This window comes from Nannospalax galili, unplaced genomic scaffold, assembly GCF_000622305.1.
Source record: "Nannospalax galili isolate Female #2095 unplaced genomic scaffold, S.galili_v1.0 scaffold803, whole genome shotgun sequence".
NCBI lineage: Eukaryota > Metazoa > Chordata > Mammalia > Rodentia > Spalacidae > Nannospalax > Nannospalax galili.
In genome coordinates, this window is record NW_008349354.1 from 670,769 (window position 1) to 697,135 (window position 26,367).

The 26,367-nt window shown below is 39.6% G+C and overlaps 1 protein-coding gene across 4 annotated transcripts in view; it reads right to left on the reverse strand.

The window, feature by feature from the left end:
* The window catches only part of LOC103744879 (24-hydroxycholesterol 7-alpha-hydroxylase), a 119,379-nt gene that overhangs the window by 78,755 nt on the left and 14,257 nt on the right, over positions 1–26,367 (reverse strand). For all 4 annotated transcript variants that reach the window (XR_003851664.1, XR_003851663.1, XM_008846719.3 and 1 more), the window contains exons 6-7: positions 24,645–24,749; positions 16,772–16,862 (exon numbers count right to left, since the gene is read on the reverse strand). Coding sequence is in view for 2 of the 4 variants with exons in the window: in XM_008846719.3 (XP_008844941.1) it covers positions 16,772–16,862; positions 24,645–24,749 (196 nt within the window). In the remaining 2 variants the exon portion in view is untranslated. The remainder of the gene's footprint in view (positions 1–16,771; positions 16,863–24,644; positions 24,750–26,367) is intronic.

Genomic DNA, 26,367 nt, shown 5'->3' on the forward strand with positions numbered 1-26,367 from the left:
TTAGAAGGGTGCACCTAGGCCAGGGTTACCAAGAAAAATGAGAGTGTCTGGCAAACTGATGCCATTAAAATGGCTATGCCTTGTGAAATTGTTTTTCAATAAACTCTGGCATTGTAGAAAGAACACAGATGTGTCCACCTATGTTTCTGACATGGCACACTTATGACCTATCAGTGTTACGTGTTAGCCCAAACACGTGCTATACAAGCTGGAGTAACAATAGTTAATTAATTGGCTATTGAATCTCAAAGATATTTTGGATCTGTCAATAGTTTCTTCATAGGCACCTGCTCAGTGCTCCAAACTCAGACAGGATGCCTTAGTTTGGCTTCTGTTGCTAAGACAAATGCTGTCTAAAATCAACCGGAGTAGGAAAAGATTTGTTTCATATTACAATTCTCAGGCCACAATCCATCACTGAGGGACGCCAAGGCAGAAACTCCAGGCAGGAACCTGGAGGCAGGAACTAGAAGCAGAGACCCCGGAGGAACACTGCTTCCTGACTTGCTTCTCTGGCCTGTGCTCAGCCTGCCTTCTCACACAACCCAGGACCACCTGCCCAGAGCACGCACACCACTCAACAATCAAGACAATGTCTCACAGACAGGCTCACAGGCCAATCTGACAGAGGAAATTCCCCAATTGAAGTTTCCTCTTCCCATACGTGTCAAGTTGACAACTGAAGCCAGCCATGACACATGTTATGTCTAAAGAGACAAGCCTGAAAGTGTCACAGCAGCCTTTATACCTGCACATCTGTCTAAACCAGAAGCTTCCTGTTTGCTAATGTGCTGCATTGTTTCCCAAAGAAGAGAAAAACATAGAAATGACAAAAATCACAGCCTTAAAGGATCTTGAACAGAAGAGCACAAAACAATTTATTAGGATATAAATAACTATAAGTTTCAGAGGAGAGGATTCAAGCATCAATGGAATTCAGTTCCTCTTGCCTACAGCTAGAATTTCAACTAAGTCTAAAAGGATGGGTAGGAGTCACCCAGGCAGAAAGAAAAAGGACAGGTTCCAATATTCATCATGAAAATATGACTTCATAGACGCAATGAAAAAAACAATGAGTCAAGTAAATACACTAAGGGAAATCTTTCTTTGAAAGATGGTACCTCGCTGATTCGATTCCTGGTCTCTTTTCCTCACGCACATAGATACACATACATATGTAATGATACATAAAAGGAATAGGCCTATAATCCTAATCTTAAGGAGTTAGAAAGACATCAGCAGGCTTGGAGGCCAGTGAGGATGGACTCCTCCCTCATAATCAGATCTGAACCCCACCTCCTCTTTTCCTGGTAACAGTAAAAAAAAGAAGCATTACAACTTCTACTTAAGGTTTAAAATACCAGCTTGGTCTCCATAGCAAATCCAGGCCAGTGGGGGCTACAGGGAGACCCTCTCTCAAAAAGACCAAAAAAAATTACCATAGGAGAATATGGAGGTTTCAGGACTTTGTTGAGGTTCATCAAAGGAAAGCTACTTCCTACTGCACAAAAGAATGGAATCTGAGTTCTTCCTCTGGTCCTGACTGGAGACATGACATCCTGATCTACCCCAAGGATTCGAACATTGTGTAGTATTGTTCTCTCCCTTAAGAGTCCATGCACAGGGCCTCTCAATCACCTGGCCAGGAGACCATGGCTCAGGAAAGTTGATTCAGTTGATGACATGCTAAGGAAATGGGGAAAATACTTATCCCCTTAATAAGATAATATACTTACATCCTCTAGACACCCCTGTCTTAAGGCATCTGCTTACAGATCTTAACTGCTAAGTGTGCCCGCTTTTCTGAATTCTAACTTAAAAAGCTTAATCTTTTCCTTTTCTCATTCTTTCCTTGACTATACTTTATCACTCTTTCAATATGACCCCTCCACTTTCTGCAGCTGCCTGCAGGCCTCCACTGCTGACCTAACTCAGAAGATATGATGTGCTCCCTTCCTCTTTCCCATCTTCCTGGCAGAGGAGGATTTATATCTTTTTTGCTGTTGTTTTCTCTCAATCTCTAATAAGTGTTCTTCAAGATTCTTTCTGGTTCAATTTTTAAATTATTTTGATCAATGAGACTGAGACCCGACAAAAGGGAGTGCTGATTCCCCTGTAACAATCGAATAACATTACATAAAGACTTAACATAACGTTGGGGGAAAAAAATCCGTGTTTGGCGCAGACAAATAGGAGGAGAATGGCAGACATTTGCTGAGTCATTCAGATCTTTTGGGACATAATTAGTTTGTTAGGTAGGGTTGAACAGTGAGAAAGTCCCCTCCCCAGGTCACCCTGTAAACAGATGTTTGTACTGCCAAAATAGAAGATGGGGAAAGATGAGGACAAGCCAGTAACAACTTCCCTCTAAGATTCCCACGCAGTCCACAGCGCTTTCTTCACTTTTAAAATCCTGGATCCTTACTTTTGTTTGCTCTACTTCACAGAAGGTATCTTTCCATATGCATAGATCACTTATTTCAAATATTTAAAGTTGAGATGTGTGCAAAAGGTTAGAGGGTCTGTGAAGGAGAATGACTTCGGATCAAAATACCTGAGATAACCTTTAAAGAACACATGAAATGATATGATAACATTCAGCAATGATCCCTACCAAAGTTGGGTCCAGGGATCTACTTCCTATATTTATAATAATAATTTCCCTTAAAAGTAATATTGGGAGCTAGAGAGATGACTCAGCAGTTAAGAGCACCTGCTGCTCTTGCAGATGACACAGCAGTCTGATACCCTCTTCTTGTTTGGATACTTGTAAGTATGTGGTACACATACATACACTCAGGCACACACACATACATATAAAATTTAAAAAAAATAAATAATTTTTAAGGTAAAACCAGGGCTGGAGAGATGACTCAATGGTTAAGAGCACTGGCTGCTCTTGCAGAAGACCTAGGTTCAGTTTTAGATTTCCTGGGCCATCTGGAATTTGCATGGTTTCCAGGAATCCAAAGTCTGGTTTTTATGCTTGCCTTGCAAGAACTTAACCACTGAACCATCTCCCTAGTTCATTTCAGAATATTATATAATAGCTTTGAAAAATATAGCCTTTCTCTGACTAGTATACAAAAATAATGACTTAATGACACAAATTGCTGTCAGAGAATAAGGGTGTTTCTGGCTTATTTTCTCAACTAGAGGCCTTAAAATAAGCTTCTAAATACAAGTTCAGTTTTCAGAGAAGAAAGGAAAAGCCAAAAAGAAACAGCAAATAAGAATTGACAGTATTCCAAAGGGCAGAAATAGGAGAGTTCTATATATCTATCATTTCAGAAACTTTAAAATCTTATTATGAGCAATGTTTAAGAATTGCTTTTGTTAAATTATATATATTTTCAATTTCATGAATATCCTCTTAAAATTAAAAATTGATCTTTTTCTCAGAAGACACTTGTATTCACTAGAAAAGGTTAATGCATCTCTCATAGTGAAAGGAACAGTGGATAAAAGTGTCATAGAAAAGGCCATATTGTTTACAATAGGTTTTGTATGTCACATGATCCTATAATAGTTACAGGTGATGAGAATGAGCTGGCTATAGATTTTCAGGAACTTTTAGAGAGATTTACATGGCCACACATCCAGTGCCACCAACTGGGGCACTCCTCAAATAACTGGGGCTTATGGGGAACATTCACTGAAACCACCATACTCCCCCATGGGAAAAGCAGTAAAACTCTTTATATTATTTCACACTGTGAAACTAATTCTTTGTTTGTTGCAAAGAAAAATTACTTTAAGTTTTGTTTAAATACCCTGATGACCTTTTCCCTGTCCAAATGCACATTCTGCTCTATTCCTGAGGCTTGAGGTAGTAAGAAAAAGGTTTACACTGGGTTATGGCAGAATTTAGAAACAGAGACTACAAAGGAATGGATGAGAAGAAATGGAAAAGAAACAGTGAGCCAACAAGGTCACAGCTCTAAGTTGCTTAAGCAAGGGACGAATTCGGAGGGCTTTGATGATTCAGTGCCGTGAAACTACAGCCTTCCCTTGCATGGCTGATTAGGCCCTGGGCTGGAGCTGTTCCAGGTAGTGTGAACCCCAAGACCAGACCCCAGAGTACCCACAGACGTGCCCATTCTTCTGCAAGTCACAGGGTTCAACTCTGGATTCTGTCACCTGTTGACACTGAATCTGTATTGATCAGATGTCTAAAATAGAGTTAAAATGGTTTTCCTAATACAAAGAAAAAAAGATTGATCAAGTCACAATTAATTAATGAGAAAATCGGATTCCTGGAGGCCACTTTTGTCTTGTCACATCATTCAGAGAGCTCACAGAAACTTCTTGAACATGAAAAAGAGAACCGTAGGAGGATGTCCCCTAAAAAGGCTCCAGAGGTGAGGACACAGAAAAAAGCTGGATCTCTGCAGCCTCTTGACCACACAAGGCCTGTGCTATCATTCTAAGCAAATTATACATGTGATGGGTGGAGAACTTGTTCAGATATCTAACGTAAAAATGATTATTCCATGTTCTCTCCCAAATACTTCTTCAACAGTTAAAAATATATCCTATTTAGGGTGTTTTTTATTATAAAACACTAACATATTTTATTACTGTATTTGTAAACCCTTCTACATACTTTTTTAGATAAAATGCCTTTTAACAAAAGGTCAAATTTTGTAGAAAATTCAAAGGAAAAACAATGAGAGCAGATCAAACATTATCAAGGGGAAAGTGGCCAGGAAGGGAAATGCCTTTGCATTTATTGCTGTTTCCTCTCAATTCTTTCAGGTAGACTGTTTTGACCTAAAGAATGTTTCTGGAATGCCAATGCAAATGCATATAATCTGGAAATGTTCCCCTCAAGAATGCGAAATGGGGGATTAGAGAGATAGCTCTGTAGTTAAGAGCACTGGCTGCTCTTGCAGAGGACCCAGGTTCGGTTCCCAACACCCACACGGTGGTTAACAACCATCAGGAACTCCAGTTCCAGGGATACAATGCCCTCTTCTGACCTCCATAGGCATTGTACAACATGGGTGCATCTATCTACATGCAAGCAATGTACTCATACATATAATGTTTTCAAAAAAGAATGTGAAAATGAAACAGAAACACAACATTTTCCCCTGATTTTTTACTTTAAAAGTGAATATTATCATTTGATTTTTGTTTGTGAAAGATAACCAAGTAAGTCATGTGTCTCTGCATTTCCTGTGTCCTTTGTATACTCTTGTTATACCAATTTTATGATGAACTTTCATATTTTATTGAATTCTAGCCTTACTAATTAATATTTCTAATGATCTTATAATCACAGTTATTTTGTATAAAATTTTAGGTTATTTAGGCAATTAAAAATATTGGAATTCAAATAATTAATTAAAAGTGTAGTGATTTGAAATGTATAGTAATTAGACATTTTCATGATTCTAAATCTGCCCACCCCAAAACTGGCATATTCCTTTCTTTAGTTTTTTTAAAATACATATTTTTATAAAATACCAGAATTCCCTCTATATATGTCCTGCCCTAACTTGATTTCTGTGTGTGTGTGTGTGTGTGTGTGTGTGTTTGTGAGTGTGTGTATGTGTGTGTGTGTGTGTGTGTGTTGTCCATGGAGTCCACTTTGGGTATCCTGCTCTATCGCTCTTTGTCTTATTTCCTTGAGATAGAATCTCCCACTGAACCTGGAGCTAGACTAGTGACAGACAGCCCCAATGATCCTTAAGTCTCTACCTCCTATAGTCCTGGGATTTCAGACCTGTGTACAACACTTTGTGTGGGTTGTGGGGATTTCTGTCAGTTGTTAGCAATTGAATTCAGGTCTTTGTGCTTGTACAGCAAGTGCCCTTACCACAGAGTCATCTCCCCAGCCCCTAGTCTGGATTTTTTTTAAGCAATAAAAATACAAAAGATAGGTGAAGGATGCGAAGGCAGGCCTATGAAGCAGCTTAAGGTACTTGTGATGAATAAAGGCTGGGGAAAGCAAAGTAAACCAGGAGATTGCTCTGGGCCCTGGTAGTACAGCTCTGGGGCTCAGAGAGCTATTGAGAGCCTGGCAAACCACATCACTTTCAATTCCCACTTAGCCATTGGCCATTTCCAATCACTGAAGTCATTTCTGATATTTCATGATGTCCTCAGAACTTTTCTAGAGGTGAGCAAGGCTTTGGGTATCTCAAGGAATTAGCATGACTTTTTTTTTTTTAATCAAAGATACATATTCCTGTTGAAGAACTATAAGCAATACTCTTCAGGGAGCAGGCTCAGCTCAATTGCTTCAGTCTGACATTCATAACAGTGGATATGAAAGACACTGATAAGGATGTCTAGAAAAGATAGCAAGGCCTGTGGCATTGCCTCAAACAGGTGATTTCAGCTAATGGGCGTTAAAGAGGTCCAGCAGGCTGACCCTCTCTGTGCTTTAACTCTACCTATGCATGTAAGTGTGAAAACAACATGAATTCCATTCTGTCATTTCAAAACAAGTTCACTGTCTCTATGCCCAGTCAACCATATAAGTTCTGCTAAAAACAGTACCTCACATTAGTTTCACAAACATTATCATTCTATATTAAAGGGGGGATATTTCAATTCTCTGTTTATAGAAAATAAAGTGGGGCTCACTTCAAAATTGTGATGCTTTAAAAAAAAGAATAAAGAACACCATCTAATTTACAGTAAACAAAAGTGAGAGACTATTGGGTAAATTATTAAATAAATCTTGATCTAGGAATGCCCTTTATGTTTGAAGCCATTTTATCAATTCTGAATTTTTGGCTTGTGGTTTCTGGGGAGATGTCAAACTAAATAAGACTTTTATTCCAGCATTTCCTAAAAAGAAAAAAAAAAAAAAAGATTCTCCAACAGAATACTCTGAAATAAGAAGTGTGTCTCAATGAAAAACAGAGAATTTATGAAGCATATGAACAGGGCTGCACTAGTGGTGATAATGAAATAATTAAAATGAGGTGTTGCAGACTGGAACTCCTTATCCCATTCATCAGTGTGACAGGGCCATGAAAAAACCTATGGCTATCAGAGCAATCTCTTTAACTACTGGTGCTAGGTGATGAAGGGGAGAGTGACTTTACAGAAAAATCCCTTGAGTTAGGCCATCACAAGGCCCACTTATGGCATTTCAGACATGGAACAGTATTAGAAACAGCCTCTCAGAGATCTTCCATGGGCCAAATATAATACATGGGGGTCTTCATTACTGGGGCCATGGACTGACTGAAATTTGCAGGCTGTGGGTCCCCATATGATACCATCTTAGCTTTGAAGGCCAAATGGGAAAAAATGATAAAATTATATATTTGAGGTAGAAAAGATAAAATCTGGGGTAGGTCAGAAAAAAGAACCTTGCTTTTATAAATACTTGATACAGTTTTCAAGGTTGATGACCTAGAAATACAGTTACAAGAAGCTTCTGTGTAATTTATTGCATCCTGGGCCCAATCCAGGCTCCTAAAAGCCAAGCCTGCAAAGGGAATTGAGCCCATGAGAAATATTTCCCGTATCATATTCATTAGCTTCCAAAATCCCCACATTAGATTCAGATTATCAGGTTTCAAGTGGGAGTGGAGAGAAACTGTTAATAAAATAACTTTTCTCCACTACTTGCCCAGGGGTGCCGACAACACAGCAGACAGTAGCAGGATATCAGAGTATAAGGGCTCTAGTGGGGGGAGGGAGGCTATGGGAGGGTGCTATCTGGGAAGTGGGTGTAAAAATAATAAATAAATAAATAAATAAATAAATAAATAAATAAATAAATAAATGAAATAACTTTTCTCTGTCCATAACTCCACTGGGGTACCCTTGGCTCTGCTACTTGATTCTTTTCTTCATTGTTTTGAACAATTGTCACACAAAGGGACAAAAAAAAAATCCATCCCAGTCATAAGTTTGGCTATTGTCCATAGAGCCCTGGCAGACTGGAGAAGGTACTAAGTGAGCTTATTAAGACAGCTGAAAGAACTTGGGTCTATGACATGGCATGATGGGATCTTCCAAGAATGTCATTATTGGTTGGCAAGATGAGGTAGAGACACGGCCAAGTGGGAAGAAACTACGCGTTAGCATATGTGATGGATGGTTGACCATATGGTCTAAACTTAGAGACTGTAAATATTGAAATGCAAGAAACAAAACTAGTGAACTAATTAAGCCAATGAAGACAGCATGGCATCTGCCTAGAATGTCACCCTAGGATCACAGCTTCCTGTATACTTTGCTAGTTTTTATACTTCTTTTAACTTATTAGCAGAGACAGGATTTTTTCTCGCCAGTACATGGTGAGTGTGACTGTCTAGGCAATGTCACCATGTAGTCATACACAGTCATCCTGCAGTGTTAACATGTCCCATCAGGTTTGCTGCTAAACTGAAACACAGTGGAGTCAAAACAACATTATTGGCTCTCAGTATGGTTTCTTTTGTTTTCAAAGTCACAAACTAATTTTTTATTCCTCTTTTTATAGAATTTTGCAAATTTCATGCAGTATATATCTGATATTTGGATCCTTTCCTCTAGCTGCACAACCTTACTATCCTCTACCGAATTTCATGTACTCTATTATGTATTTATTAAAGCCTATAGAGTCAAATTTGTGTTTGCAAATGTCCTTTGGGGTGAATCCATCCATCAGAGCCTGGTTAACTTACCAAGATTTACACCCTTAAAATAGACTGACTCTCCCCTTCTTAACAGTCATCCATCAGTTCCCAATAGTTCCTTAGGTAGGGTTGGGATTTCTTACTCACTTCCCCATGTCTATTCCAAGATTTTGTGTGGCTTGAGTATATAGTGAATGACAGGACAGAAATACACAGTTTAATCCCTGACTCCAATCCAATGGGTCCTTTTTGAAATTTTATTTCATTTTTAATTATGTGCACATGTGCATGTCTATATGTGTGTATGTGCACATGTGCATACACTGCCATCAGAGACCAGAAAAGGGCATTAGAACCCATACGGCTGGAGCTACAGACAGTTGTAAGTCACCAGATGTGGGTGCTGGGAGCTGAACTTGGTGGCTCCAAGAGTTCCATGGTTCTTGGCAAGAGTGCTGTTTGACAAAGTTCTAGCCAAAAGCCGATGACCGCTGCTCTTTTGGTGGATATCCCTTCCCGAATTACTCCTGGTTTTTGTAATTTGTATAATCTTCTCTTCTTTAAGTATTCTGATAACCAACTCTGATGATGGAATGGGAAACTAAACCAGGGAAATCTCTGCCTTTAGCAGAATTATTATGTTACTGAAACAAAATGAAAGTAATAAGATAGATGACTTCCTCCTACAACTATGACCCCATTTGGACCTGCATTTGTGATTAACAATGAGGCTTGGTTTCCCCCAAAAGGAAAAGATAGCATGCAACTCTAGATGCCCTGCTGCCTTTTACAGGAGTTTATGATTTTAACCCTAAACGTGGAACTATTGAGACTAAAGTTTGGTATAAGGAAAAACTACTTGGCTTAGGGAAACTCCCTCTTGGATAGAAAGATTAGCTAAGTCTGTAAAAAGCTGGTGGTGCGTGACCTCTGAAGAAAAATTGCCCATTCTTTTACCAAAACTAAAAGCGATTCAAAAGCCCTTAAAGATAAATGGCAACAAAATAATAAAGATATTGAAATGAAGAAAATAATCATATGACTCAAAGAATACAAACCGTTCAGGAAGAAATAGCAAAAGGGAGAGGAAAAAGATAAACTGGAATATTGGCTAGACAATAAATAAAAAGACTTGATTATTCCCGTTCCCATGAGAAAAATAATTTTCTCAAATATACACGCCAACCTGTAAATATTAAATTCAAAGAATTAAAGGGCAAATGGGGACAGGCTGTCTTACACTTCTATGGTAAAATAGAAACCACAAGGCTATAAAGAAAACAATGAAGACATTGCTTGGCTATGTTAAGAAAAGGTTAATCATTGAACTTTGTACTTTCCTTTTACTGTGATTATTGAAAAATATTGTACACTGAGAAATATTGTGCAAATTTTTGGTTTGATTTACAGTCTGATGCTTTACTGCTATTATAAGCTTTCTAATTATAAATAAAGGCTGTATAAGGCTGCTTTTAGAGAGAGAAGAAAAAGAAAGAAGATATTCGGGCTGACATCTCCCGAGTGGGCCAGTCAACAGCCTCTACTAGAACTGCAACTGTGGTTTCTGGTACAGTCCTTTCTGCCTCCGCTGTTACCTTTACCCCTTCAGGCCCCAGACTCAGCTGGAGCTGGTCTCCGGCATGAACTCTGGTACCCTGGAAGTGCAGCAAGCACTCTTAACTACAGGGCCATTGCTCCAGCCCTGCAAATGGACATTTTAATGCACTTTTAATGATTTACAACTTCTGGCTTCTATGTAAGATAAGAATCCATTCTATTTAGGAGTATTTCTATTAAAGAACCTGGTTCCCTGCCAATTAACAGAAAAAGGTTTAAATCTCTTTAAATAAAGTACAATGAAACTGAACATCAGAAAAAGGGGTGCTTTGGACCCCATATTAAAAATGAATAAATAAAATAAGTTAATTAAGTAAAATAAAAAGTACTGGGGCTGGGCATGGTGGCACATGCCTTTAATCCCAGCACTCGGGAGGCAGGGGCAAGCAGATCTCTGTGCGTTCAAAGCCAGCCTGGTCTACATAGTGGGTTCCAGGACAGCTGGGGCTACAGAGAGACCATGTCTCAAAAAGACCAAAATAAATAAATAAATAAATAAATAAATAAATAAAAATAAATAAAAATAAATAAATAAATAAATAAATAAATAAAAAGTTCCTACAAAAACCACATAGAACAAGGGAGAGTAATGCAGTGTGTTTTAACCTGCTTACTTTCTGCTTAGTTTTAAGTCTGAAAATCCTCTGCTGGTGGGCAGGTCCCAGTGCAGCAGTTCTGAATGAGGAAAAGACACAGGACCTAGATGTGAAAACTGCAGATTATTTTAGATCAATTGCCAAGGAATGTGAGTGAGCATGCTGTGTTAATTAAGCTTTTACGGTCCATTATTGCTTCATGAGTTATTCTGAGAAAACAAAATAAAACGAAACTAAAAGACACTCCAGAAGCCAGATGTGTGGCACACACCTTTAATCCCAGCACTCAGGAGGCAGAGGCAGGCAGATTTCTGTGAGATTGAGGCCAGTCTGGTCTACATAGCAAGTACCAGGCCAGCTGGGGCTACAGGGAGGCCCAGTCTCAAAAACACCCCCCCTCAAAAAACAAACTCTCTAGAAAAGACCTAAAGACTTACTTTAGTAAAGAAATTGAACTTATCTTATTAAGATAAAGAAATTGAACTTTAGTAGTTGGATATTGGAAGGCTACTTTATCAAACAAAACAAATGCTGTGTGTAGAAGTGCAGACTGTATGCCTAGCATCTGGAAGGCTGAGGCAGGACGATGCATACAAGTCTAAGGTGAGCCTGTGCTACACTGTGAATTCAAAGCTGGGATGGGACACACTGAAAACATTGTCTCAAAAAAGTATATGTTTAAATAAATATTTTAATGATTAATAAATATTTAGTAACTAACATGTAGCTTAATTTTAAAGCAGAAAGATAATTTAATAATCTTCTTCTGTTCTGTGGGTATAACAATATTCACCATCTTGAAAACAGATAATCCTCTAGAGGGAGAAGAAGAGGAAAAACTTCATTAAACATACAAAACCAAAGTCTGATTGAACTGTCTGTGGATTTTTAAATTAAAAAAATTAATTAAGAAGATGAATAATCTGGTGTAGCATTTATTTTGGGATAGCATACAGGTGTTGTAGTTAATCATTGCACTGTGTATTTCAAATTGCTCATTGTGGGCTGCAGGGATGGCTCAACATGTAAGAGAGCTTGCTATACATGCAAGGAGGATCAGAATTTGGATTCCAGAACCCACATAGCAAGCCAGGTATCCAGCACATGCCTGTAACTCCAGCACCAAAGTGTGGACACAGGAAGATCCCTGGGGCTTGCTGGCTTCCATCCTAGATGAAAAAGCACAAGCTCCAGGTTCAGGGAGAGATCCTGCCTCAAATGAACAGGTGGATAGGGATAGGGGGCTACATTTGACACCCTTCTTTGTCCTCTGCACAAACATCTTAGGCACCAACTCACATACAAACACACACACACACAAATCCACAGACATACAAAAATGTATTTTATAAAATATTACATATGCACATTTTAATTTTTTAAAAAAGTTATTTCATTTTAATTTATGTGTATGTGCACATATGTGAGGGTGACCTTGTAGGCCAGAAGAGGGCATTGAATCCCCTGGACCTGGAGTTATAGACAGTTGTTAGCTTCCATGTGGGTGCTGAGAACCATACCTGTTTCTTTTAACCACTGAGCCATCACTCCTGGCCCATAATCACATTTCCTATATTGAACACAAGCATAATACTGTAATTTACGTCTACACGTTTCAGTATTACCTGCGTTTCAGCAGACATTTGCTTGCTCATCACAGGGTAGGAAAGTGTAGGACTTCTGTTTTCTTTATCTCCCCTGAAGTTCAGACATTACCATGAGAACAAGACTGCCCATCAAATCCGACAGTCACATATCTGAATTAAGAGTTAAGGATACAATATGGAGCTGGAGAGATGGCTCAGGAGTTAAAAGCCCTTGATGCTCTTCAGAAGACCCAAGTTTGGTTCTCAGCACTATGTCTGGAGGCTCACGACTGCCTGTAACTTCAGTTCAAAGGGATCTGATGCCCTCTTCTGGCCTCCTCAGGCATTCCTATACATGCATGCACACACACAGAGAGAGAGAGAGAGAGAGAGAGAGAGAGAGAGAGAAAGAAGACAGCTAACCAGTCAGTCTGAGATGGACAGAGCACTGCTAACACTAAGAACACAGCAGAGGAGAGAGAGAGAGAGAATATAAGTAAATCTTCTGGAGGTGATAGATTAATGGAATACAAAGAAACTATATTGTCTGAAGACCACAGGGTAGTTGCACATAGGAACCCACCATGTTTGTGACAGCATGCACAAGAGCTATACAAACCCAAGCCAGACAAAAATTTAAAAAACATATATGGGAAAGATGGGCAGGAAGCCCCAGCCATAACTGAGGATATATTGGCAATTGGTAGATGTTGGGAGAATAGCCATCACTTTTTTTACTGGTGTGTCTCCTGGTAAGTCGACCAACCTCTAAGGCATAGACCCACACACAAAAAGCATTTAGGAAAACCAAATTAGACTTGATAAACCTTTAGAAAAAGACAAATAATAGTAGAGGACATGAAGTTGGTGGATGGGGATTATAAAACAAAGTGGGAAGAGTCTGATTATGCTCAAAATACTTTGTATGAAATTCTCTCTTCAAGTCAATAGAAATATTTTTAAATAGATTTTTAATAAAAGAATAAGTGGTAGGAAGAGAAAAAAGGAAGAGTTAGTGAAGTGAAGAAATGGAGACTGAATTTGTTATTTTCCTGGCACAAACTGTAGATTTTACAGGACTGAATTCCCAGGGACACAATGTGATTCAACGTCCCACGCCAATACCATGGCGTGCTTGACATTGGTGGCAGTGCTCAGCTTGCCAGACAGTCTGCAGGCTGGTTAGGAGTGCAATTTCTGGCTGTGTTCCCCAGGCATAGCAATTCTCAGCCCTCCTGGAAATACCATAAACTTTTAACAAATTTCTTTAAAAAAAAAACAAATTTCTTAAAAAAAAAAAAAAACTAAATCAGCTGGAGCAAACTTCTAGGAAAACTTGCTGATGAGATGTGAGAAACCAGAGCCATTATTTAATGTGGAGAAAAGGCAGGTACTTGTCAAGCAGAGTCACAGGAGGGGAAGAACATGGGTGACCTCAGTGTACAGAGGGAAGAAGGGTAGGACAGGGAGGAGAAGACACATCTCCCTAGAGCAAAGGAAAATATACTTTTGATACTAGAAATGACTGGGTATGGCTGGAGGAGCAGGTATTAGGTAGCATTTTAAGTTAAAAGCCATGAACTAAGCAAGCTCTTATGGTAAAAATGAGGAAGAACTGGATATATGGTTGTCATGGAAAAGCAGAAAGGTCTCAGGAGAGAGGGAACCTGGACATCTCCTCCTCCTCAGATATGGTCTCTCAATATGGTAGATCCATTTCCAGTAAGTGCGCTCACATGCTGCTCTAGAGTACAGGACAAAAACCCTCCTAAACAAGTGCTACCAACAATGGTGATCTCAGAGGATCCTGAGGGTGCACAGTAAGGTCATATCTACTATCTCTCCTGCTAGATTCCTGCCAAACCCCTAACTACTCTAAGTCCTTGTTCAAATCCATCTGGTCAATAAGGCTTAGCCTGATTCACCTATTTAATACCTGTTTCTGCTTCTGGCACTCCTGATTACCCACACACAGTTATGTTCTCTTTTTTATACTGTATGTAAATATACAGCTGCTAATGTTTTTAGTTTATTCATGTATTAAATTGATTATTGTCTTTCCTACCAGAATATAAGTACCAAGACAAATGTAATCCTTGTTTTGTTATATCTTCTGAACTTCTAAAGCTGTTTAAGGCAGAAAAGCAGGGACCTTTTCCCTAGAGAATGCTGGGAGAAAATCTTAAAGGCAGTCTTTCAGCTTTGCAGACACCTGAGGCAGTTACCAGAAGATGAGATGAACAACATGCAAACCACAAAGATTAAAATGAAAGCCCAGGGAATCAAACGTCTACTGTGGCTTTGAGAAGATCTGTATTTTGAGAAAAGTGGAAGGCTCTTCCTTTGCCAGGGCTGTGCTCACATTCAAGACAGACCAGAAAATGCCCTACTGTAGCTGGTCATGAGACTGTGCACAAGAAAGTGGAAGCTAAGGCAGCTTTGTCAATGGCTGGCTGGGCACTGGAGGCATGCTCCACCATGCACACTGAGGCCCTTGGTAGAGAACTGGAAGTGTACAGGTCCTTGGTATAAGCAAATCTACATTCAGTTATAAAGTGACCACTAAACTAACTGAACAGAGACTCCACTGGCCACACATGACAAAGATTCTAACACTAGGATCCACAGTTGTATCGATCAATTCCTTATAATAAAGCTCCTTCTAGGAGATAGAGAAATGGCTCAGTGGTTGAGAGCACATACTGCTCTTCCAGAGGACTCAAATTCAGTTCCTTGTACCCCCATCAGGCAGCTCACAACTGCCTCTAACTCCAGCTTCGGGGACGCAATGCCCTCTTCTGGCCTATGTAGGTACTTGCACTCACATGCACATACACACATGCAGTGCACACACATACTATAATTAAAAAAAATAAAAATAAACCTTAAAGCATAAAATAAATGTCTGTCCATAGATAGCTATCTATCTTCTAGTTAGCCAGCTATTTACCTGTCATCTATCCATCCTCTACCCATCCATCCATCTGCTCTTGATTCTGTTTCTTTGGAGAACACTAGCTATTAGAGCATGCTCTATGATTCCTTCTTCAACATGTTCCTTTGTAAGGAGATATGGATGTCTTCATTAATATCAGCCTCCAAGTTTTGATGTCTCTTCCTATATCTAAATTTCTGAGCTGTTACTGTAGCTTATACATAGATAGATCTAAAAGTATGTTATTTGTCCAGAGGTCATCAAATCTCTGCACCACCTCTTTATGACTATGGTTTTTAAAAATTTGGTACTTAGGCAGAGTGTGGTGGCATACACCTTTAATCCCAGCATTCAGGAGGCAGAGGCAGGTGGATTTCTGTGAGTTTGAGGCCAGCCTGGTCTACATAGAGAGTGCCAGGTTAGATGGGTATACATAGTGAGAGCCTGTCTAAAGAAATAGTTTGCTAATTTTATGAGTTTTTTTTCCATTCTACAAATTGATTCATAGTGGAAAACATTAGCACCCAGAAATTTCTAGTGGAAGGAAAGTTTTTTTCTGTTAAGAGAGAAAAATGAGTTCTGAAGATTAATGAGAACACAACACAGAAAAAGAGAAAAAGTTTTGTCTCCTTACACTGGAACTTCATTCAAGAGTTCTAGACTCAAACACTGTCAAAATTTATATTACATTCCAGTGTGGCCTCTAGATCAGTTAGGTTCTTCCTATGACCCCCCTACTGCCCCCAGCCTGGCCTTGTGTCTTCCAAAGACCAGGAATGTGGAGAGCACTTAAGTTAGGAAAGACTCCAGGAAGGAAGGTAAAAGAATGTGAATGTCAGGTGCATGTCCTTTACCCATCTCTAAACATGACCACATGCATCTCCATCTGCTCTATAGACATGCACTCTATACAGGGGGATGCCTTTCCTTACGTTCATCAGTGTCCTGCCATAGTCTACCCTGTGAGCACTGCAGGTGCTAGATAATTCTCACGCTCGTTCACATTTCCACAGTACTGGTGGATTCACCCTCCAGACTTGCAGGACATTATTTAGATATCCACGTCAGACATATCTGCTTGAGTTTTGGAAAGACACCAAATAAAATATTTTCAAAAAAAATTTCAGTCATTATGGAAGAAGCAAGGGACAACTGTTAACTGGCATCACAACTTTGCAATAATATTATTTTTAGATAAGTAAACCAAGCTATTTTTAATTTTCCATTATAAGCATGTGCCACTATGTCCAGATTTTTTTTAATGTTGGTCCTGGGTATCGAACTTACATTCTCTTGCTTGTACAGCAAACACTTTACCAACTGAGCCCCCCAACTAGACCAAGACTTCAACCTCTGGTAGACATTCAAGATCCAATCCATATATAATAGTGCATGACAAATACAGATGACCAGATGTAGCCCCAACTACATAAATTAATTTAGTACCTGCTGTGCCAAACACAGAAGATATACGTTCTAGAATAGTCTTGTGGATATCAGGGTGAGATAGGATAAATGCAAGTGTCCAGAATGTGATCTGAAAAAGAAGGAAGTATACAAAATTAAAATTCCTTCAAAGTAAATAAAAGCATACTTAGTATCAGTGGTAAACAGTTCATATAAGCAAGGACAATGTTTCAATTAACCTTAAAACCATGCTATTAAATATTTCCTTTAAAACAACTAGATTTTATGAACAAGTGATATATCTCTAAGAGGCCAAATTAGTGATTTTATTCTGTCACTATGGTTTCACTATATTGTTTATATAGCTCAATCTGTCTTAAAATATTTTATTATTTTTATTTTTATGTGTATGAGTGTAATGCTTGCATGCAGGTAGGAGCACACGTGTTGTGCAATGCCCATGGAGGTCAGAAGAAAGCATCAGATTCTCTGGAACTGGAGTTAAGAATGGTTGTGAGCCACCATGTGGGTGCCGGGAATTGAACCCAAGTCCTCTGCAAGAGCAGCCACTGCTCTTAACTGCTGAGTCATCTCTCCAGCCCCAATTAATCTATCTTTACTGAAATAGAAAGGTGGGATTGTTTCTACTAATAAGCAACATGAAGTATTATACAATCATACATCAACTATTCCGTAGAAAGAAACCATAATATTTAAGGAAGTTAAAATAACACGAAACTACTTTCATAATTTAGTTCCCTTAAGATACAAATGAATTAGCTGGGAGGGGATGGGACATGCCTGTAACTCAGGCATTTGGGAGGCGGAGGCGGGAAGACACAAGTTCAAGGTTCAAACCTGTTACACAAGGGGAGTTTCACAATAGCCAGGACTACACCACAAGAATCTGTCTCAAAAATAAGTAAATAAGTAAATAACCAGAACATTTTCTTCCTTCAAATAAAAAGTGTTAATTTTAAATAATCCAAGGAACCTGTAAGAAAAATCTTATAATTTATGAGGAGTTGGAGTGTTGCTTAGTGGTAGAGCACTTGCATAGCAAGAAGACACAAGATCAGAAGTTCAATACCCAGCTCCTCAAAAACAACAGCAACAAACTTATGAGAGTGCTCCATAAGAAACATAGTCATGTCACATCTGAATGCTGAAAGAATATATTTGTAAATTCTCTCCTTTGGCCTATCAAGATTATTTCATATGTAAGTAATATGATTATTAATGTTCCATGGGAACTCAAGATAATGTATGAGTTATTTTCTACCTGCCAGTTCTTTTTAGGAGTTGGAAACCTCAATTTGGGGTTTTAAAATGAAATTGAATACAGCTGCTACTAACCTAGACTAGTTAACAGACATCTGTAGTGGAAATTACAGTAAATTTTAAGTGTCTACTATCAAGTATATTGCATCCATATTTTCAGTAGTGTGAGAATCCTGCTTCTACCCTGGATCTCTTAGCCAGCAGCTTTATCTGCTTCCGTGACTTGCTTCTTTTGCATGTGCGTCTGCTCACTAAATAATGCCCCACAACAGTCAGTTTTCATGCATACGTTTTATTCTAGAGCTAATATTTTTCTAGAGATTGGTTAATTTCTTTAAAGATTTTTTTCATGGTTGGGGGTGGCTGGAGAGATGGCTCAGCAGTGAAGAGTGTGTACTGCCCTTACAGAGAACCTGGGTTTGTTCCCAACAGTTTACAACCACCTGTAACTCCAGCTCCAGGATATCTGATATCCTCTTCTAGCCTCCTTAGGAACTGCATGTACTTGGTGCACATACATAGATGTAGCTAGATAAACACACACACACACACACACACACACACACACACACAAATAAAAAATAAAAAGCTGGGTGTGGTGATGCACATCTTTAACCCCAGCACTGGGGAGGCAGAGGCAGGCAGATCTCTGTAAGATCAAGGCTAGCGTGGTCTATATAGCAAGTTCCAGGTCAGCTGGGGCTACAGGGAGAACCTGTCTCAAAAAAGATGAATAATATTAATAATAATAAATTCATATTTTAAAATAATTATTTAAAATTGTATGTATGTGTGTATCTGTGTGTGAGTATGCTCAGGTGAGCGCATGGCCAAAGGAGCCTAGAGTCCTTGGATCCCCCTGGAGCTGAAATTACTGACAGTTGTGAGCTGCCTGAGCCATCTCTCTAGCCGCCATATGGTTAATTTTTATCATTTCTGTTTGTCAAAATAAATTAGTTTGAAAAGAAAAGAATTAGTTTATATCTTCCCTTAATATAGTACACAAGACAAAATACATATCTTAAAAGTTAGCTTCCTACTCAGTTTTTTGCTTCTAAGGTTAGAAAAATTTAGGAAACGTACAAAACCATGAAACGAAACGAATTTCATTTTCATTTTTTCTATAAACATTATTAGGAAATCAATTCTGAAATGACTCAGACAATAGACTGTGTGACAGAAGTCGTTTTGGTTTCTTTTTTAAAATTTTGGTTGCTTTTGTGAAGGAAGTAACAGGATATACCTTGAAATAATCCCAATACTCCCCCCTGTGGTCAAAAGAGGAAAAGCAATCTACTGAAGCGTTCAAACAAGGGAAACTCAACACTGCCTGTTGACATTAAGTGGGTAGCACAAGGGCGGGTCCAATACTGATACGGAGTGAGGTGACTAGCACCAAGGTCCCTGCAACACAGATTCCCTAGGACAGCATGAAGATAAGCCAAGACTTAGCCTAGGGACCGTCTTGTTCATTCGCACACACTACCGAACGCTCCCCTCTTCTCTCCCAGCTCAGGGCCTTCCACCTACTAGCTACAGACGAAAGTGCTAAATTATGGGATTTAGTTAAGAATCTCTCCAAACTCAATACATCTTATTTGAAGAGACAGTTCCCATTGGGGGAGGAATCTCAGCGATGGTGCATAAATCTTCAGCAGCACCCTAATCCTATTTGTCTATCTATGGTTTTAGAGAATCACTGAAATCTGGGACTTCTTATTTTATGGAAAACACAAGGAATTCATCTAAATAGCAAGTGGATGGACAATGGTGTTAAGTGCCTTTTTCCTTAATGGACTTTTCATTTTAAGAGTCTGCTATTTTCTACCTTTAAAAAAAAGTACTTTTGACCGGGCGTGGTGGCGCACACCTTTAATCCCAGCACTTGGGAGGCAGAGGGCAGGTGGATCTTTGTGAGTTCGAGGCCAGCCTGGTCTACATAGTGAGTTCCAGGATAGGTGGGGCTACAAGGAGACCCTGTCTCAAAAAGACAAAAAAAAAGTACTTTTGAAAGGGGTGTGGTGCTACAGGACTGTAATCCCATATTTGGGAAGTAGAGGAGGATAAGGAGTTTCAAGATCAGTCTACCCTATACAATCATTTTGAGGTCAGCATGGGCTACATGAGACCTGACATCCCCTCTCCCCCTAAAAGGAAAAAACACTGTCTTCTTAAAAATGAGTAAAAGGAGGCTAGAGAGATGGCTCAGTGGTTAAGAATACCTCTTGCCCTTGCAGAGGATCTACCTTCAGTTCCCAGAACCCACGTGGTGGCTAACAACCACCTGTAACCCCAGTTCCAGGGGATCTGATGCCCTCTTCTTGCCTCTGAAGGTATTACACTCATGTGATGCACATACATACATACAGACAAAACACTCATAAAATCAGGCATTGTGACACATGCCTATAATCCTAGATTCCACTTAGGAGACTGATACAAGAAGACCATGAGTTCAAGGTCAGCCTGGGCTATATAGGGAAACACTGTCTCAACAAAAAAAAAAACAAAATAAAAACTAAACAAGATAGGTAAATGATATTAAGGAGTTAATAAAATGTTTATATGTAATACTGAATCAAAAATCCATAATGAGTGGCCCCACTCATATTTGGGAAAGGACTTCAAAAATGCTGCTCTGTGAAGCAACAATTAGGTATATGCCAAAGGGGTCAAGTCCATGGTCAGAGCTTGGCAAAAAGAAGAACTACCACCTGGTCACTGAACTGCAAAGCAGCTACACAAAGTGTCTCCACTATCTGGAGAGTTCAGGACAGAAGTGGGAAGGGACAAAGAGAGCTCTAAGCTGGCTGGATTCTGAGGAAATGAATCAAGTTTGTCCTTCAACAGGGTCTATTCATCCATCCAAAAAAGAGATTTGAGGGCTGGAGAGAGGGCTCAGTGGCTAAGAGCACTGGCTTCTCTTGCAGAGGACCTGGGTTCAATTCCCAGCACCTACATGGTGGCTAGCAACCATCTGTAACTCCAGTTCCAGGGGTCCCATACCTTCTTCTGACCTCCCTGGGCATTGCACAGCATGGGTGCACTTACATACATGCAGGCAATACACTCATACACATAAAAAATAATTTAAAATTTTTAAAGAGATTTGATAAATATTGATAGAATCTTGTAATATATACTACACGGGTAAATTTGTCATGTGCTGTTTGAGCTCACTAAGAATTTGCCTCTGGAAGTGAGGATGTCATCCCACTTCAGACCCAAGCATATATGTCTATGTCAAATGACCTCCAAGACCCCTCTTCGGGGACTGCACTGCCCTCCCCAGGTCAGTGCAGGGAAGAAAAGAGACAGCAAGAGAGCCTAGGCGTGAGAACATTACACTTTTGAGAACACCTAGAAGGTAAACCATTTCCATCAGACATAACTACTGCGTGTCCATGATGTCAAAGTGCCCGCAGTGGGACTGAGAAGCCAGAAGTTTAGTCATGGGAAGTCCATCCATGGAGAGGAAGCTCAGTTGGGAGCTCTAGCTGACTACCTCAATTTTCCTAGTCAATTTCTGATAGACATTGTGAGTGCCCAATTTGATGAAGTCATGTCTATATGCTGCTATTTGTGTTTTTACTTGGAAACTTCACCCAAGGGGACACTAGTCTGCCTAGAACTCTCTTTGTAGGGAACCCCAGATGGCTACTTTAAAGGAGCTTCTCCAGTAGATTTCTGCTGGATGATTGAGCACCCAACTTAATGATGTTTGCCTAGTTGTCTGTCTATCTATCTATCTGTCTATCTATCTACCTATCATCTATCTATCATCTATCTATCTATCTATCAATCATCTATCACTACATATCTATCATCTATATCTATCATTGATCTCTATCATCTATCATCATCCACTCATCACTTGCTATTTATTCTTTAACTTGCTACATACTTAGTAAACTTATTCATTCAAAACTGAATACTGTGGCTGTCATAGAGCAGTCCCTGGACTGTGCAGTACAATCTCTACAACATGCCAGACAACCTACCAATCATGGTAAACACAAATACATAGGAATCAATTCCTGCCCAAAGAACTTTCATATTTAGCTGGAAACGTAAGCTACATACAAGAGAAAAAAAAAAAAGAGCTCACTGTGCAAGACCATATACGTTCAATGATATACATGTATGATGATGTCATCAGGAAACCCAAAACCCATTGTTTCATACATTTAATAAAAGAAAAAATAATTAAAAGAACTAGTGGCTGGGCACATGTGGTCCAGACAATAAATCAGAGCAAGATAAGGCTGTGATGGTTGCCAAGCATAATTTCAAAGGACTTCAGAGGGAAAAAAAGATAAAAGTCTACTTTGACATTGCTTCAGAGAAATGTTCTAGAAAAGTCATTTGACTCTCAGAAATTTCTTGGAATTAGGAAATGGCCTTCCCGTGGAAATAATCTTATAAATTAGGGCCAGTACCTTGAGAAGTTTCTCTAAAGCACAGGTAGACCACAACAGAGCCTACTGGTGAGCTGGTAGCAAGCTTATCTAAAACCAGGGTGACAGAGTGCAAAGTAGGGGGGGAGTACTGATGCTATCTGGGCTGGAGATAGGACATGCACTCCATCAGTATCTCTGGCAGGTGGTCTACAGAATGAGAAATCCTAAAAGCCAAGGCAGCAGAGCCCATCCTGGGACTTTGAGAACCCAGGGCAGTCTATACTCATTCTTAATGAGCCACTGGATAAAGTCTTTGATTTTTAACCAGGGGGATGGTTTCATGATGTGAAAGTACCACTTACTGAACAACATTATGCCAGATACAGTTAGGCACTTTACACTGATTCTGATTAAATTCTCCTAACCATTCTTGGAGGCAGTTTTCAGCAATTCTGCCTCAGACGAGGACACTGAGGCAGGCTGGGAGGGGTTAAACAACTAGCCTTCTGCTGGGAACTGGCTTTGGACCTGACATTAAGGTCTCTGCTCTCAAATCAGGCTGCCTCCAAGAAGTGCCAAGAGCCAGCAAGATGGAACAGTCTCTCATCATCAGATGCTTCCTTTCTGAAATGAATTATTTCAATCCTTTCAGGCCAATACCAGGGTCAAATCCCAAAGAACTGACTTCCTCTGTCTCTAATCAATAGCGCTTTGTGAGGCTTTCTTCCGGGGGACCTTTCTAATGAGATCTTGAAAATTAATCCTCTGACTGGAGGGGTTGTTTGTGGCTTTGGGACAGCTGTTTTGGTGGTTTCTCTTCAGTTTTGCTGGAACTTAATCTGTTTCCCAGATCAGTTAAGAAAAACCAGAGAAAATATTAGAGGCAAATAGAGAAAGAAATTAGGTTATTTTTTATGTGACTGCCATTGATGAAATACATATTCTCCTGGGTGACACACATTTGAGCAGAGAGGACAGAATATCTGTCTCTGCCAATCTTAAAACAGATTAAAAGAAAGGAAGACACAGGGACAGATAAGTCCTTTGGCCACTTGGGCCTTCAACGCAGGATGGAGAATTAAGCAACATAAATATCATCTTTATTTCTGTTAGAGAAAAAGAAAGAGAAATAACCACATTGAGCATCAGAGATGGGATGAATGTTCCTGTTTCATACTAACTTAATTAATCAATTAATTAGAACAAGTAAATAAAAATAAATGGTATTATTTTAGGTCTCTCCTATCTTTTGGTTTACAGTGAACTCTGGTGCCACAGATTCCATTTACCAGGAAGCTCAAAGGACCAAAATGCCAAGAAACACACAGTGTCCATACTTGGGAGGAGCATAAAAACTCACGTATATTGGACACCAGCTGGCATATCTTGGTGGATCCTCACAGACTGTAGAGAATTGAGTAGCCAATGCCTAAGACCATATTAAGAGTTTCATATTCTTATACTCAGTCAGTCTCAGTCTCTCTCTCTTCTTTCTCTTTCCCCTTCTCACCACCCCCATTAGTATAGGGCTGAGGCCAGACTACAGCCTGTCACAGTCAGGACTCTTTAAACAGGTAGTACCGCTGACCACAAAGGGTGAGCTTTCCTCTGAGCCCATTCTATGTGGCACTTCAGAGAGTGGGATTCAAAGGGTGAGATTCTCTATAGATGCAGGTTTTGCCTCCTTAGCATTTTGTTTTGTTTTATTTTGCTGGGTATGTGGAAGCAGTTATGTGTGTACATGTTCAGGCGTCGGTGTGGGTTTGTGTGCATGTGTGTTCATGCCTGTGGAGACCAGAGTTGACATCAGGTGTCTTCCTTAATCACTCCTCACTTTATTTACTGAGGCAGGGTTTCCCACTGAACCCAGAGCTCGCTGATTAGGCTACTTCAACTAGATAGCCTTGCCCCAGAGACCCCTGGTCTCAGCCTCTCAGGTGCTGGGATTACAGGCAGTCTATCACACCCACCCAGCATTTATATGGGTTCTAGGGATCCAAACACATGTCCTCAGACTTGTGAAGCAAGCATTTATTTACCTCCCCAGCCCTCTGGTCATATGTCATTACTCATCCAGTTTGTTGTTTATCTTATGATCTAAGACACTGCAGGCTGCTCATCTACCATTATTAAGTACAAGGACTGAAGGCCAAAAGAATGAAAAGACTAAATGAAAAGCAAACAAAAGTACAGGAGATGGGAGTGAATCCCATCCTTTCTCAGGTACTTACAGGAGCAGCATTAGCCAGAGAAGCCCAAAGCATTGCGAGCCCATAATTTGGACTGTGTTCATGTGTTTCCATCTCTACAATATCCAGCACAGCCTGTATTAGTGTCTGTGTAAAGGAATGGAATATTGTTAAACCACAGGTATGTCACAAACGCTGATGTTCATAAACAACAAATTGCTCACGTTGTTCTCTGTGTGTATAGTATGCAGACTGGTTAGTGTGGGTGTCCACACGTGTGTGCAAACACACGTGTGTGCAGGTTCACGTGTAGGTGGAGGTGTGAAGTCAGCACCAAGTGCCTCCATCACTCTCTGTCTTTGTTTTTAAATTTTTCTTTTTAGACAAAATCTCTCACGACCCAGAAGTTCCTCAGTGCAAACAGACTGGTTGGCCAATGAGCTCCAGGAATCTTCCTGCCTCTGCCTACTCAGTGCTGGGAGTTACATGCCTGAGTCACCAAGTTGGGATTTTTATGCAGGCTCTGAGGATCCAACACAGATCCTCACATGTGGGCATTAAGCACTTTAGCAACTGAACCATCTCTCAAGGCCCTAGAATCATTCATTTTTCTTTAATTCAAGACACATTGTTTCTGCTATTTCTGACTTGTAACTTGAGACATGCTAAATTACCTGTACACTTCTAGGAAGAGAGGCTCCATTGGAGCTCAACTACTTGCTACCTTGATCCAAATCCTGCCTTCACTATTAAGAAAATGAACAATCATGCATAAATCACTTTCATCTCCCAATGACTAAATTTCCTTATCCATAAGATGGCCATAGTATGCTATCTAACTCATAAAATTGTTACAGGAATTAAATTCATGTAGTTGCCTGTGAGATCAAGGCCAGCCTGGTCTACATGGGGAGTTTCAGGCCAGCTGGGGTTACAGGGAGACCCTGTCTCAAAAACAAACAAGCAAACAAACAAACAATCCATACTTCTCCTGGACTAGGCATTAAGAGAACTGCATGGACCATAGTGTAGTAGTTTTGCTTCAGAGTCTATGACACAGAAAATAACTAAATTACTACCTAATAAAATATATGACAACAGAAGAGAATTGGTTTTAATGAGGCATATAACTTTTCCAGACTGAATAACCACACTAATTTCAGTTTTCTTGATATTAAAGTTGTTTGGGTAATATTATGCCTATCTCAGAGTCAGTACCCCATGAATGTTAGCTGGTGTGTCATTATCATTTCTGTAATGATGGAGTAGCAGAAGGGAAAATGGTTTTAATTAGAAATTTTATTTACTGCTGCTCTTTCTCACATTTAAAATGTGAGTTGTTACAAGAGTAAACTATACCTCACAAAAATCCTACACATACATTTCATTCTTTGACAAGCTATCTATGATGTAGTGATAACTTTAAGTGGTCACATTAGTATAATGCATATCTACAATAACATTTGTGTTAGTGACATTTACTATATAGCTAAAAATGGAAATTTTCCATATCATTTTTTGGAGGGTGGGTTTTGAGACAGGGTCTCCTTGTAGCTCCAGCTGTCCTGGAACTCACTATGTAGACCACACTGGCCTTGAACTCACAGAGATCTGCCTGCCTCTGCCTCCTGAGTGCTGGGATTAAAGGCATCTGCCACCATGCCCGACTTTCCCTATCATTTTTAAATACTAAAATATTTGAAGCATCTTTCCACCTAGGGATTGAACCCAGGACCTCAGATGTGCAAGACAATCAATCTATTAC